Consider the following 12,929-nt stretch of genomic DNA (forward strand, 5'->3'; position numbering starts at 1 on the left):
AGCGCATTGCAAAGCACGTTCACTTGGAAGAAAGTACCAGGCGTTTAAAGCGGTTTCTTCCTAATGTTTAGGATTGGAGCCAATTTGGGCTCCAGGGTTTAATTTGTTTGCAGTGCTGCAAATAACTGTCTTGTGCATCCGGTTAAGAGTCTATTGTTCCCGGAGAGACAAACAGCCATTCTTTCCCATTACTTGCGAGGAGGAGTCTGGATTTTGTGCAATATTTACAGCAAAGTCCTAACCACGTCCGCTCATAAATATCGAGTTCGATGGGGCTCATTCCTAGGTAAGTGGGGTTAGGTTTGCAACCTTAGGGGGAGAGAAGAAACCCTCATGGCGCTTCGCTTTTATAGCAGAGGCCCTGCCACGGTTGCATTTCCCGGGGGGGGGGATGGAAAGCCCCTAGGTAAATGTGTGTGAACGAAGAGAGACAGACTCTGTAAAACCCAGACGTAAACAAAGAATTGCCATGGTCGAGTCTCTCCTAAATATGATGCGCGTATCATTGTTCTGGTTCTTAACATAACAAAGTAGTCTCGCGGCGTCTTAAAGGTGAATAGGTTTATAGTGAGGCGAGCTATCCTGATCTGGAGTCCTGTGTATCTCATTAGGGTGTGCTCCCTAGTCCACGAAGATTTATCCCCCCCCCCAAAAAAAAATCCGTTCATCTTGTGCCTATTTTTTATTACGGTATGTTCCTTTTGCTGCAATGGGCTGACAGATATTCCCCACCGCACTCCCCGCATGGATTCTTTCCCTCGGGATTATCCATTTCCTCGCTTTCCCCCCAGTGCAGGAGAAATTCAGCAGCGCTGAAATGCTCGTCCACACGCCCCTTGCTAGGAATCCTCCGGACAGCAAGAACGCCGTGCTTAAAGGAAGGAGTTTTTCAGTTGCTTTCCAAGCTGTCTCTCTCCGGGGAGTTAAAGATCAGGGGTGTCTCGGCTGTCTCGCGCCCCATCACCACCGCCCTACACCCCCAATAAGCCGCTAGAGGTGAGCGAAAGCGCTTAGCGAGGATGCCGTCGGACCTCTCTCCTTCCTGCGCGCATTTCTTTGAAAGTGCGCGCCAGGAGGGGATGTGCGAACGAGCCCCACTAATCTGTTTTTTCCTCCGAGGTGCTTAAGATCAGCAGAGGTCGGCTCTTGGTGATTTTTAAAAAATAACACCTCCTAGAAACAATGACGGATTTTCAGTCCAACACACCTGCGTCCCCCCACCTCTCGGCTCAAGTGCCGTCTGGTATGCAGCCGGGAGAGGGATGTTCCCGCAGTGGGCGACGCGCTTAGGCAAGTTTTGCTCGCATCCGGGAGCCATGCGGAACTCGCGTCCGGTTGAAGCCTGAGCAGCAAACCTGCCGATCGCTTGGGATGACCGGGCATCGGGTCCTCCTTCCGTCCAGCAGCTGCGTCTCAAAAAAACAGGTGTGCGCGCTTGAGGTTGTGGCCGGTCAACAGGAGGCGCTGTGACTTCGCCCAGAGTTGTACCTTCGGTCTCACAGTCACACACAAATCTCTCATCAACCTCTGAGCAGAGAATTCACAACAACCACAAAGTGGGGTCCGGGCATCCTTCCTTTGCTGGTGCTTTCTGCTTAAGGTTTGCAAACGGACAATTATATATATATATATATATATATATATATATAAACTTTATTGCACAGAACCAAGCTTTGGGCTCAGGTTTGAGTTGGGAACTTTTTGTACGCTGTTCGAAAGTGTTCCAATCAAAATAAGAATAAATCATAAAAATTAGTATTGATAGTAGTAGTAACAAAACAGCAGCTATTTTATTTCCCTATCTCTGTTCTGGTGTAATATATTTCTGGAGCTTTAAAAGGATGAGGAACTACACACTTTTGGTCAATTAATGGAAAGGGGGTTTCTCGAGTCATTTAAGCTATGCACACACACACGGCATTTATTTAATGATTTATTTATTTTGCTTTCAGTTAAGCTCTACCTTGAAATCAATCGCGTTTACTTCCACATATGCGTGTTTCAGGATCCGGTTGCTAGAAGGAGGTTCAAAGAGAGCTGCCACCTCATCCCTATACCCACCTGAGGGTGGTTGTCCTTGTTTTTTAAGGGCGGGAGCGTGGAAGCAAGCCATGCTGCAATCCTAGAGACTGGAAGTCACACTCATTGAAATCTGTGAGATTTGTTACCGATGGTGAAACTGAAAAGGTGTCCAGAGTTTCAGCTATGTAGCGGTACTTTGATCCTAAATGGAGTGGGCTCCACCCTGCCAAAATCAACCCCGGTCCACAAAAATGAACGAGACTCATAAATGCTTCACTGAAATGAATGGGGCTTTAAGCAACTGCATCATGGTACCCATTCATCGCAATGGGAGTTACTTAGGATCGGAGAGGTCCATCATCAGCCTGGCAGACAGGAGCATCTCTTCCCGCACCCCTGGCCCTCTTTTTCTCCAAGTCCCAAGTAAAGGTTGTGTCTTCTGTGGCAATTCATCCCCTACGTATTGTATTTCAATGCGTCTTTAATTTACAGTGTGATCATATTCAAAAGCAGTTTGTCCTTTCGTGCTTTTATCTTTTATTTCCTTAATGGCACATTTTCATCCCTTGTTCTCGCCTGCTGATTTGAGACATTTGTTTGTTTCAAGGATTTGACTTAATTCTGTTGCCAGATTTTAGGCGGCTGCGGCCAGAGAAGGGACAAAGAGAGAGAGAGAAAGAGAGGGATGAGAGAGGCCGCCTTTTGTCGACAGGTTAAACCATACGTCTTACACCAAGGACGTTACCTTAAAAAAAAAAAATTATTATTATTTTACAAAATCGTGTTATTTGCTTACTTTAAATGGTTCGACGTAAATGGAACAACAAACAGATGTGATTGAAAACTATTATCTGTGTATCGCCTTGCTGTGTCCCAAGAACAACGTAAAAACGAAAAACTGGGTCCACAACCCGTGTAAACCGAAACGCTTGTTCCGGATGTAAGATTCCTCCAGCGAAATCAATAGAAAGAAACGATCTGAAATTAAGTCGAGGCGGCTGCGATTTTGTAAGGGAATAAAGTTGTGGCGTAACCAGCTCTGGCGTAGTCAATAGGAACTTGAATTCCTCCTTACGCGTGTGTGGGGGCTGTGCTCCATACATTCATTCAGGGCAAGGCTGCGCCATCATTTATAGCAGTTGAGATTGCTTCCTTGCCATTGATGTTCAAACTCTTAGGAACCGCATTTGGGCACCGCCACCATTTAAAAGTAAGCAAGCAAGCAAGCAAACACACACACACACACACACACACACACACAACCCTGATGCGATCATGTTTTCCCAACCCAAAAAAGGAAAAGGAGCCACATTCCACTTAGAGTTAGCCAGGGCAAAATGCTAGAATTTGAAAGCATATTTTATTCCATCGGTTGCATTGGAACTAAATCGCCTTTTCAGCCTCATCCTACTCAGTAAGGCCAATTGACTTTACTGGGATCTGCTCTCGAGGAAGTATGCACGCAGAACGGTGCTATGCAACGTTCCTCGTAAGGGACACTTACCACGTTCTCAGAGAAAGACTTGCGCCCCCGTAGGATTGCAGGCACTGGCCCTAATACTTAACATTATTTGGAATAGAGGAAAGGCTGAGAAGCTTCGGTCGCGGTTTAAGCTGCGATCCCGTGCACTAAACCGGCAACAAGCCCCACAGAACATAGCGGAATATAGGATAGCTCTATAAATAGAAAGGAGGGTGAACCTAGACGACGTGCGTTCGACCGGTGTCCCACTGCTACCGATGGGCAAAGTTGCCCATAACTGGACCCACGCCTCACTGACTTCAACGGGAACGAAGTTCAATTAACAAAGTCTAGATCCACCCCATGGAAAATCTCTCCCACCGTGCCCCCCTCCTTGTCCAGAGCCTGCTGAAACAAATTTCTGGACCGATTTGCTTGTTTCTACTCCGCGGGCCGGCCACCAACGTTTGGGAGCAATGAAGACAGCACCCTGTAAGTGTAAATGGAACCTCAACCCATTTACTCGGAAGCAGCCCTATTCGAGTTAATGGCCGAGTGGGATCTGCCGAGGATCGCCTAACACAAAAGCAAGGGATACCGGCAGATTTACTGCGTGTCTTGGTGCCACGCAGCCCTAGGGACGTGGATCGGGGCCTCCGTCCCGGGAAGGGGGAGGCCCTGCTCTTTTTCCGCCGGGGACCCTTGTGCGGGGACGCTGGCCAGCCACCCACCCGCCCAGGCAGGCCAGGGGCGCGGGGCGCCAGCCAGGGAGGGATGGCGGGCGCGCAGGCTGGCTGGCCGCGAAGCTGCTCGGCGTGACTCACCTGGGCCGCTTGCCAAGCCGAGCCGCCTGGCCGACCTCGCTATTCATTGGGGCCGCGCGCGTCACGCGGAGTGACTCATTCACACGGAGGCTCGGGGCTGCTGGACGGCGCGGGGACGGGGCCAAAAAGGAGGGGGAAAGCCCGTGCGCAATGAAGGCGAAACTGCCCCCAGGAGCTGCCTGGGGAGATGGTCAGGCAAACGGGGATCTGGGGGGGGGGCAGAGAGGCACACTTGGGGTCCATCCTGTTGCCCCCCCCCAACCCCAGAAGCGGCCACCAAGTGAAAGGGGTCGCCTCTGCTACCCACCCCCTCGAGCAAAGCCAGCCAGCCAGCCCTAGGCGCAGACTGGTCTTCCCAATCCAAGCAGAGGGGGCTGCGCTCGCCTCTCTCTTGGCATCCCCCCTCGCCCCTCCCCTTCCCCACTGGAGGGAGGGGGTTGGAGGAAAGGAGGGGGGCAGTATTTTCCCGTTTCCCTCCTCCCTTCACGGGCCCCCACTTCTCTCTCCCGCCCCAAACAGCACGTCGGTGCGCTTAAGCCAATTACACCGCTTTGCGCCTAAAGTGCCGCCCCGGGGGAGTTGCGCGCGGCCTTGTTTGCAGGTGCATCTCCGGCTTTGTAGGTGCGAACGTCTTTGTGCGGGCGGACAAATGGGGAGAGGAGGAGGAGGAGGAGGGGAAGGAGGTGGAGAAGGAGGAGGAGGAGGAGGTGGGCGCTGCTGCTGCTGCTCCTGCTCCTGCCGCCGCCGCCGCTGGTGCGACGACGTAAGATCCACACCAGCTCAACTCCCCTCGCATCCCAGCCAGCACTTCCTCACTTCCTCGAGTGGCTGTCCGCCGCACACCGCTTGCTGCTGCCTCTGCTGCCGCCGCCGCCGCCTCCTCCTCCGCCGGGGGGCTTGATCGAGCCGCAGCTCGGCTTCCTCCGCTCCGGGACTGCGGGCGGGGGGCTCCCCGGACCCGCCACTCGCCGGGAGGGGCTGGATGGTTACCCCGGGCAGGCTGGTTCCAGGATGTTAGGGACCGTGAAAATGGAAGGGCACGAGACGAGCGATTGGAACAGCTACTACGCCGACACGCAGGAGGTGAGCCGAGCGGGGTGCAGGGAGGGCTTGGAAAAGGGGCTCCGTCCGTCCCCTCGAGGTGTGAGAGAGAGGGGGAGCCAGGGTCCGCTCCCAGAACCCGACGAAGCCCAGGTCTGCCTCCCTCGACCTTCCAGCTGCCCGGGAACCCGGGAAGGAAGGCGCCAAAGAGAAACTATAGCGGGCAGCGGGGAGATCTCCCTGGCCGTCGAGTGGACGGAAGACGGGGATCCTTGGTTTCATTCTAGAGTCTCGCCTTGGAGACCCACGGGCGCCCCTCCAACGCCTCTTGATTCTGAGTTAGGGCCTTGATGTGTGGGGCAGGGGGTGGGGTTGTTTGAGGCAAAGACCCCTACTAACCCTCCCGTCGGGGAAAGCTTTGTGCCTCGTCGGCCGCCTTCTCTCTCCCTCCCACCCCTCACCTCACCTCGGCTGCTATTGCACTCTGCTGAGCATAACAATCGTTCGTGTGTACTTTGCAACACGCTTCTTTCAAGGCGGCGGCGGAATAAAAACTGAAAGGGGAGCAATTCTCCCCGCGACCGGCGGGTGGCGCTGCGGAGAATAGGATCTCTGGAGCCTGAGACCAGGAACCGGGCTCTCTTTTTGCATTGTCCATTCATATCCACGTTCCTGATTTAACAATATGCTCCAAAGAACTTCCAAGAAAAGATCAAAGACGCGCAAACGAACAATAACGGGTGGAGGAGCATGTAAAACCCCGATGGGGCGGAGGGTGGGAGGGAGAGAGAGATGAATGGGGCCCTCTTAACTGAATAGGGAGTGAAAGGCGGAAAAATACCCCCCAAAAATGGCTTCAGCTGCTAACCGAGCCTTACAGAACGTAAAAGGGAAAGTGACAAGATGATAGGAACGAAAATAGAAGTGGGGGCGGGGAGGGAGAGGCGCCCAAGATCAAGCAGACCTGACGGCGTGTGTGCAAAAAAGCAGATATTGCTCAACATTGCTTTCCTCCCCAGAGTTAATGTCCCGGGTTCATATGCGCTGCCTGCGCCGGCTGTAGACTCCGGCTGAACATATGTGTTTGTGTAGGCTGTCGTATTCCGGATTCTTATTTAATACTGAAGGGTCAACAGAGGCCAAGGAAGGGGTTTAGATTAAATGTATGCCTCTTCCCAGCGCCATAGGCACTCCGGAGCGGGGAGGGGGACCCTAAAATGCCGCTAGTATGCTAATGTGGGGCCCTTCATCTGTAAGCATAATTCATCCTTCTCCGCGCCAGATTTCCCTCTCTCTCTCAATTTGATTTTCCAGTGTTCTATTGACAATTTTACATCCAGTTTTATTTATCGCTCACCCGCCCGCACACATTATTTTCCCATCCAGTCTTGCTCGGTGAAGGATACTTGAGGTTTTTGTTTTTAAAAACGTATTTGTTTTATAAATCGTAGCACGCCAGGCAAGGGGGGAAATGATTCATTTATGGAGAAATAGTTTTATATAGAAATATAATGCTTATATAGAAATTATATTCTCCATCAGTTATGCTTAGTCACACTGCATAATTTTAGGACTTTTTGCTAAAAAAGAAAAAAAAATGTCAGAAGTAGGAGGACCGTCTGTATATCACCCACAATATCACAGCCACCTCTACAATATGCAAACGCTGTCGGAGAGATATTCTGCAAGAAATCTCAGGCATATTGTAAATCTCTTAGCTTTTATGAATTTGGGATTCTAATTATATTAGAGAACCGGGACTACACCTACTGAACGTTTAAAACACAAGCAAACTAGGAAGCAAACCTATGGGATACCCTCTTCCGAATTCAAGCCCAGCTAATAGCGTGCATTAGCTGCAGTTGTTTTAGTAATTATATTTTTTAAAAATTAAGCGGGGGTTCGCTTTCTCGGTCTATTTTTCCCCCAGACTGATTTTTTTTTTTTAATTATTCCTTGGTCTGTTCTTTTATTCCAGACCGTTCTGTTATTTGGGACTCAACGTAGGGAAACTGGCTGAATCTTAATTTAAACGGTCGAAAGGTTTGATGAAGCTTCGGTTGACTATAAACCTCGGGAAAATAGATGGGCGGAGGGAAGCTACCTTTCGCCCCCCACCTCCAAGAAAAGCCTGTGTTGTTTTGGGCAGTTGTTCATTTTGCAGGAAACTTCCTGGCGGGCCGGGAAAGTGGGGGCAGCCAGCACAGAACAGAAGAGAGAGAGAAGGGGGACGCGGGGTTTGTGTCAAAGAGGCCACAAAGTTTGTTTTTCCCACCAGCCTCTCTCTGAGACTTTGGGAAGCTTTGGGGCAAGAGGCCGAGGAGGAGCCACGACCTCGGAGAGCTCCATTTCGGCGCCTTGCAATAAGGCGCGGGGATTTCGGCGCGGCCTCCTTCGGGAAAGGCACCTGCCTCGGCGGCCTAGGCCAGTGGCAGATCCGCCACCCGCTTGGGGCAGCGCCGCAAGCCGTCGGGTTTCCCTCCTTCCCTTCCTAGGGATGCGCTTTCTTGTGGCGGCGATGCTGGCGATCTTTGGAGGGAATGGCGGCTTCTCTCACACCGACCTTTCTCTTCCCCCGCTGTAATTCTTAAGTGTATTTAATTCTCACTACTGTTTCCCTCGATTAAAAAAAAAAAATAATGAAATAGTACATGACCTGGCCTTGGAAAAGGGGAATCTCTGAAGGAAGCGCCGGGCTTCCTCAGATCCCATTTTAGATGCCCGCAGCAAGGATGTGGAGTGGCTTGTCTCAGCCGGCGCTTTGCCCTGCCAGGACCAGGGAGGGTCTGGGGGTGTCCAATCCTTTGGGCCGACTGGTTCTTCCCCCGCGTGTCCCCGAGTTCTGCTTTGTTGCGCATAATTTGGCCCCCGCAGCCACCCACTCGCGCGGCCGGGATCTTTGCTTCCTAAGAACAGGGCCTCGTCTTAACAATGCAGGCCGCATCCAAACATCTCCACAACTCTTGTTTTTACTTTCTGTGGAGATGAAGGCCCTACAACGGTTTGTGGTTGATCCTCCGCACTCTTTACTTTGAAAGAAGAAAAACGTTTTAACAGGATGCGCGCCAAGCTGCGACGCCTTCGGTGCAAATCGGGACCTTTTACGGATACGCCTTGGTTCTCCTATAAAGTTAGATCGAGTAGATTCATAATGTCGCTGTTCTTCAAATGCAAACCGTGTGTGTGTAAGAGAGACCTCCTCCCCCTTTCCTTCTCACACAACCCCCCCCCCCCCAAAAAAAAACCCTGATCCATCCAGGGCCAATATGTTTCTAGAGTTTGGAGGATCAACCTGGACACGCTCACTGCTCCTTTAGCGAACCCTGTGATAAATCGCAGACTAGAGACTAGGATACGGTTAAGAAGGCGCCGCTTTGGGTGTAGTTTGCGAGGGATAGTCGAGATCCTAATCCTCGCCGGCTGGTTGCGTGAAAAAGGAATCTTGCTAGAGCAGCTGGGAATCCACCGAGGTGACCAATAAAAGCAAAGGTCGAAAGGGACTGGGGCAGCCACTGGGGTCACGGAGGGAAGGGAGGTTAGGAAGGCAGGCAGGTGCGTTCCGGCTTCTCGCCTCCTTTCGGCCGTCTAAATTAAGATTCAGCCAGTTCCCCCCACGTCTAACCAGTGTCTCCCTCCGCAGGCCTACTCGACGGTGCCCGTGGGCAACATGAACTCTGGCCTGGGCTCCATGAACTCCATGAACACCTACATGAGCATGAACGCCATGACCACCAGCGGCAACATGACGTCGGGCTCCTTCAACGTGTCCTACGCCAACCCCAGCCTGGGCGCGGGCCTGAGCCCCGGGGCGTCGGGGGGCGCCATGAACAGCATGTCGGCCATGGGCTCGGCGCTCAGCCCCGGCGGCATGAACGCGATGGGCAGCCCGCAGGCCTCTCTGAACGGGCTGGGCGCCTACGGGGCCATGGGTCCTCCGTGCATGAGCCCCATGGGGTACGCTGCGCCGTCGCTGAGCCGCGGCGGGCGCGACGCCAAGAGCTTCAAGCGCAGCTACCCGCACGCCAAGCCGCCCTACTCGTACATCTCGCTCATTACCATGGCCATCCAGCAGGCGCCCAGCAAAATGCTCACGCTGAGCGAGATCTACCAGTGGATCATGGACCTGTTCCCCTACTACCGCCAGAACCAGCAGCGCTGGCAGAACTCCATCCGCCACTCGCTCTCCTTCAACGACTGCTTCGTCAAGGTGGCGCGCTCGCCCGACAAGCCCGGCAAGGGCTCCTACTGGACGCTGCACCCGGACTCGGGCAACATGTTCGAGAACGGCTGCTACCTGCGCCGCCAGAAGCGCTTCAAGTGCGACAAGCAGCCCGGAGGAGGCAAAGCGGGACAAGGTGCCGTCGGGGGACAAGGTGGTGGTGGTGGAGGAGGCAACGGCAGCGAAGGCAGGAAAGACCCCGGAGGAGGAGGTTCGCCTTTGCACCGAGGCGCCAAAGGAGGCCAGCTAGAGTCCGCCCCTTCGAATCCCGGCTCGGGCAGCCCGCAAGGCCTGGACCACAGCGGGAGCGGAGCGGAGCTGAAGCCGTCGGTGGCCTCTTCCGCCGCAGCTGCGGCGGCGGCGGCGGCTGCTGCAGCCGCGGCAGCGGTGGCAGCGGCCTCCGTGCCCCCCGGGCCGAGCCTGGCCTCTCTGGGTCACCCGGGCCACTCTCTGGGTCACCACGAGTCTCAGCTGCACCTCAAGGGCGACCCGCACTATTCCTTCAACCACCCGTTCTCCATCAACAACCTCATGTCCTCCTCGGAACAGCAGCACAAGCTGGACTTCAAGGCTTACGAGCAAGCGCTGCAATATTCCTCCTACGGGGCCGGGCTGCCGGGAGGGCTGCCTCTGGGCAGCGCATCCATGGGCGGCCGGGGAGGCATTGAGCCCTCGGCCCTGGAGCCGTCCTACTACCAAGGTGTGTATTCCAGACCCGTCCTAAATACGTCTTAGCTGGCAGGGACTCGAGGGCGCACCAAGCAGCAATCTTCCTCCCCAGCAGGGCTGGTTGGTTTGGCCTCTCCCATCCTCCCCCTTCTCCTAGATCTCTCAGCCGAAACTGACGGTGCGTTTCCCCCAACACCATCCCTGCGAGGCGGGGGAAGCAAAAGGAGAAGGGGGCGGAGAGCAGAAGAAAGGACTGTTACTTTATTATTATTATTGTTATTATTGTTATTGTTATTATTATTATTATTGTATCCCCCCCAATGCATAGTGTTTATTCTATTTTGGTCTGGAAAGTCCAGCAAAACGCATCCAACTCCGCAAACAGACACTGTATATACCGACCACCTTCCCTCGCCATGACCACGAAAGAAAGATTGATTTCCAACCTGTAAATTATTATTATTATTATTGGTGGATTCCCCCCCCCCCGCCCCACTTTAACCTTCTTCAGTGTAATCTCATCAGATTTAGTACCTTTAACCAATAAAAGCAGACCTACGAAGATGCCTTATTCTAGTGAGTCAGATCTCTCTCTGGCTGGCTTGCTCCTGCAAGGTCTCAAGACTGAGCTGTTCCAAGTTTTTCTCCCCATCCAGCCCAGCCATAGAATCATAGAGTTGGAAGAGACCACAAGGGCCATCGAGTCCAACCCCCTGCCAAGCAGGAAGCCTTTAGATAGATAGATAAATAAATAAAAAAAAGGCAGAATGAGGTGGAACGGGGGCCTTCTCTGCATACACAGGCCTCTCCAGATAAAAGTCCCAAATGGAGAGGTTTAAGTTAAATTTAAATTAGGAAGTCCTCCAGGGACAGGCGACACAGTGCTGAATATATAAATGCGCATATATATATATATATGCCAAGGGAGTCCTTGAACAGAACAGCCCCCGGTCCCACCAGAGACTTGGGGAAAGGAAATCTCCTAACCAACCCACAGTTGATCTGACCGGTTCGGAATGGCTCCTTTGGGAGAGATAGGTCACACGCCCATGGACCATAGAGCCTGATCCTGAACCCCCCTGCCCTAACTCTGCAAAGTGACAGGGGTCGCGGCTGGATATGGATGCAAAGTCGCAGGGGTCGCAGTCGTTTTAATTTCCCCCCTCCCTCCAAGCTGTTACTCAAGCGTCTCCTTCACCGGGAAGCGCCCTGGCCACGTGGACGGCCGGGTATTTAATCCCAGGACCCCTTCCCCGCCGCGTGCATTCTCGAACTATATCTATCCGTAACAACAATAATTCTTGTCATTCTCCTCTCCCTCCCCCGAATATTTTAAGATAGAAGGGATTCTCTCCCTCCCTCTCCTCCTCATCAGATCAGTCTATGACCAGTCATGATTCTGCCCCTCTCGAATTTCTTGTGGCCGCTTAATTATCGCCGTTGTTAGCACGTTCATCCAGTGTTAATGCACTTTCCACAGGTTTTTTTTACACGATGTTTTAGCCTAGCCAGACGGGTTGCTTCCCTTCCTCCTCCCCCCCCCCACTTCCCCTCCCTGTTCGCTTTCACGACGTCCTTAATTTATTTGCACGGTTTTATTACTTTCTTTCTTTACAGCTTGAAAGTGCTTCTAAATGACGGTTTTAAAAAAAATGACACACACCATTTTAAAGAAAATTAAAAAAATCTTAATTTTATAATAAATGTGATTGTAATTGAAAAAAAATGTTTTGATTTTTTTAAAGGAAAAAAAATGACAATATAAGCAGCGACGTATGTTTTTGGGTTTTTTTTGCACCCCCTTTCTCTCTCTCTCTCTCGATCATTTGCAGTTAAGGACTTTAAATAAATCGAATATTATCAACGAGAGAATTTTTTGGGTTATTTTATTTTGTTCCATTATTGGGTAGGATGGATACGTCTATATTAATTAAATGGTCTGGAATAGAAAAAAGAGATGGAGGGGGTAAACAAAAGATGTTGGTCCCCCGTCCCCCCACTTTCCTAGTTGATAAATTAGGAGCTCACAGGGGTTTCTGTGATACAGAAACCCATTCTTAGTAGACGCACATTAAATATTTTTTTTAATGTACTGAATATTTAGCAAGCAGCACATTCCTACAGGGCTGGGGGGAGTCTTATCGCAAACCTAAACCTTCTTTCCTTATGTATGGGAAGAAAAAATAGAGCATCCGATCTGCCCTAGATTGCATTGAAGGAATACTGTTATTGTTTTCTCCCAGCAGAGAAATGTTGTTTTTAATTTGGGTTCTACTATTGTAATGTGAATTATCGAGTGATGAAACCCCCTCACCCCTCTATTTTACATTAACAAAAGACTCAAGTTTTAATCGACCCCCCCCCCATAAGAACACGGGGGCGCAATGCCTGCAGCAACCAAAACAGGGATGTTGCCATTGGCTTTAGTGAGAAATGGGTTGCATTCACTTAGCGAGTTTAAAAAATATAAACTGTGTCGGTTGCTGAAACTAGCTCTGTTGCCCGTGCTTTCTTGTCCACTGGAAGGCGGCTTTGCAGTTTGGTGGTGAATTCTAGTGTGCAGTTTCCGTTTTATTTCTCCTAAGTCTTTGCTGAGGGAACGACTTGTAGCAGACGGTGCAAAAGATCGCTTCACTTTGCAGTGGAATTTAGCGCCCAGTTAGCAAGAGAGGAGGAATCGGCGCTTCTCTCA

At 51.7% G+C, this 12,929-nt stretch overlaps 1 protein-coding gene across 1 annotated transcript; it reads left to right on the forward strand.

The window, feature by feature from the left end:
- Positions 1-5,011: 5,011 nt before the first annotated feature.
- FOXA1 (forkhead box A1) lies at positions 5,012-12,109 on the forward strand. The gene is made up of 3 exons (XM_079991775.1): positions 5,012-5,391; positions 8,990-10,913; positions 10,981-12,109. The coding sequence occupies exons 1-2, from the start codon at positions 5,320-5,322 to the stop codon at positions 10,301-10,303; spliced, it is 1,386 nt and encodes a 461-aa protein (XP_079847901.1). The 5' UTR covers positions 5,012-5,319; the 3' UTR covers positions 10,304-10,913; positions 10,981-12,109.
- The last annotated feature ends 820 nt before the right edge of the window (positions 12,110-12,929 follow it).

The sequence above is a fragment of the Podarcis cretensis genome, assembly GCF_951804945.1.
Source record: "Podarcis cretensis genome assembly, chromosome: 1".
In the NCBI taxonomy this organism is placed as follows: Eukaryota; Metazoa; Chordata; class Lepidosauria; order Squamata; family Lacertidae; genus Podarcis; species Podarcis cretensis.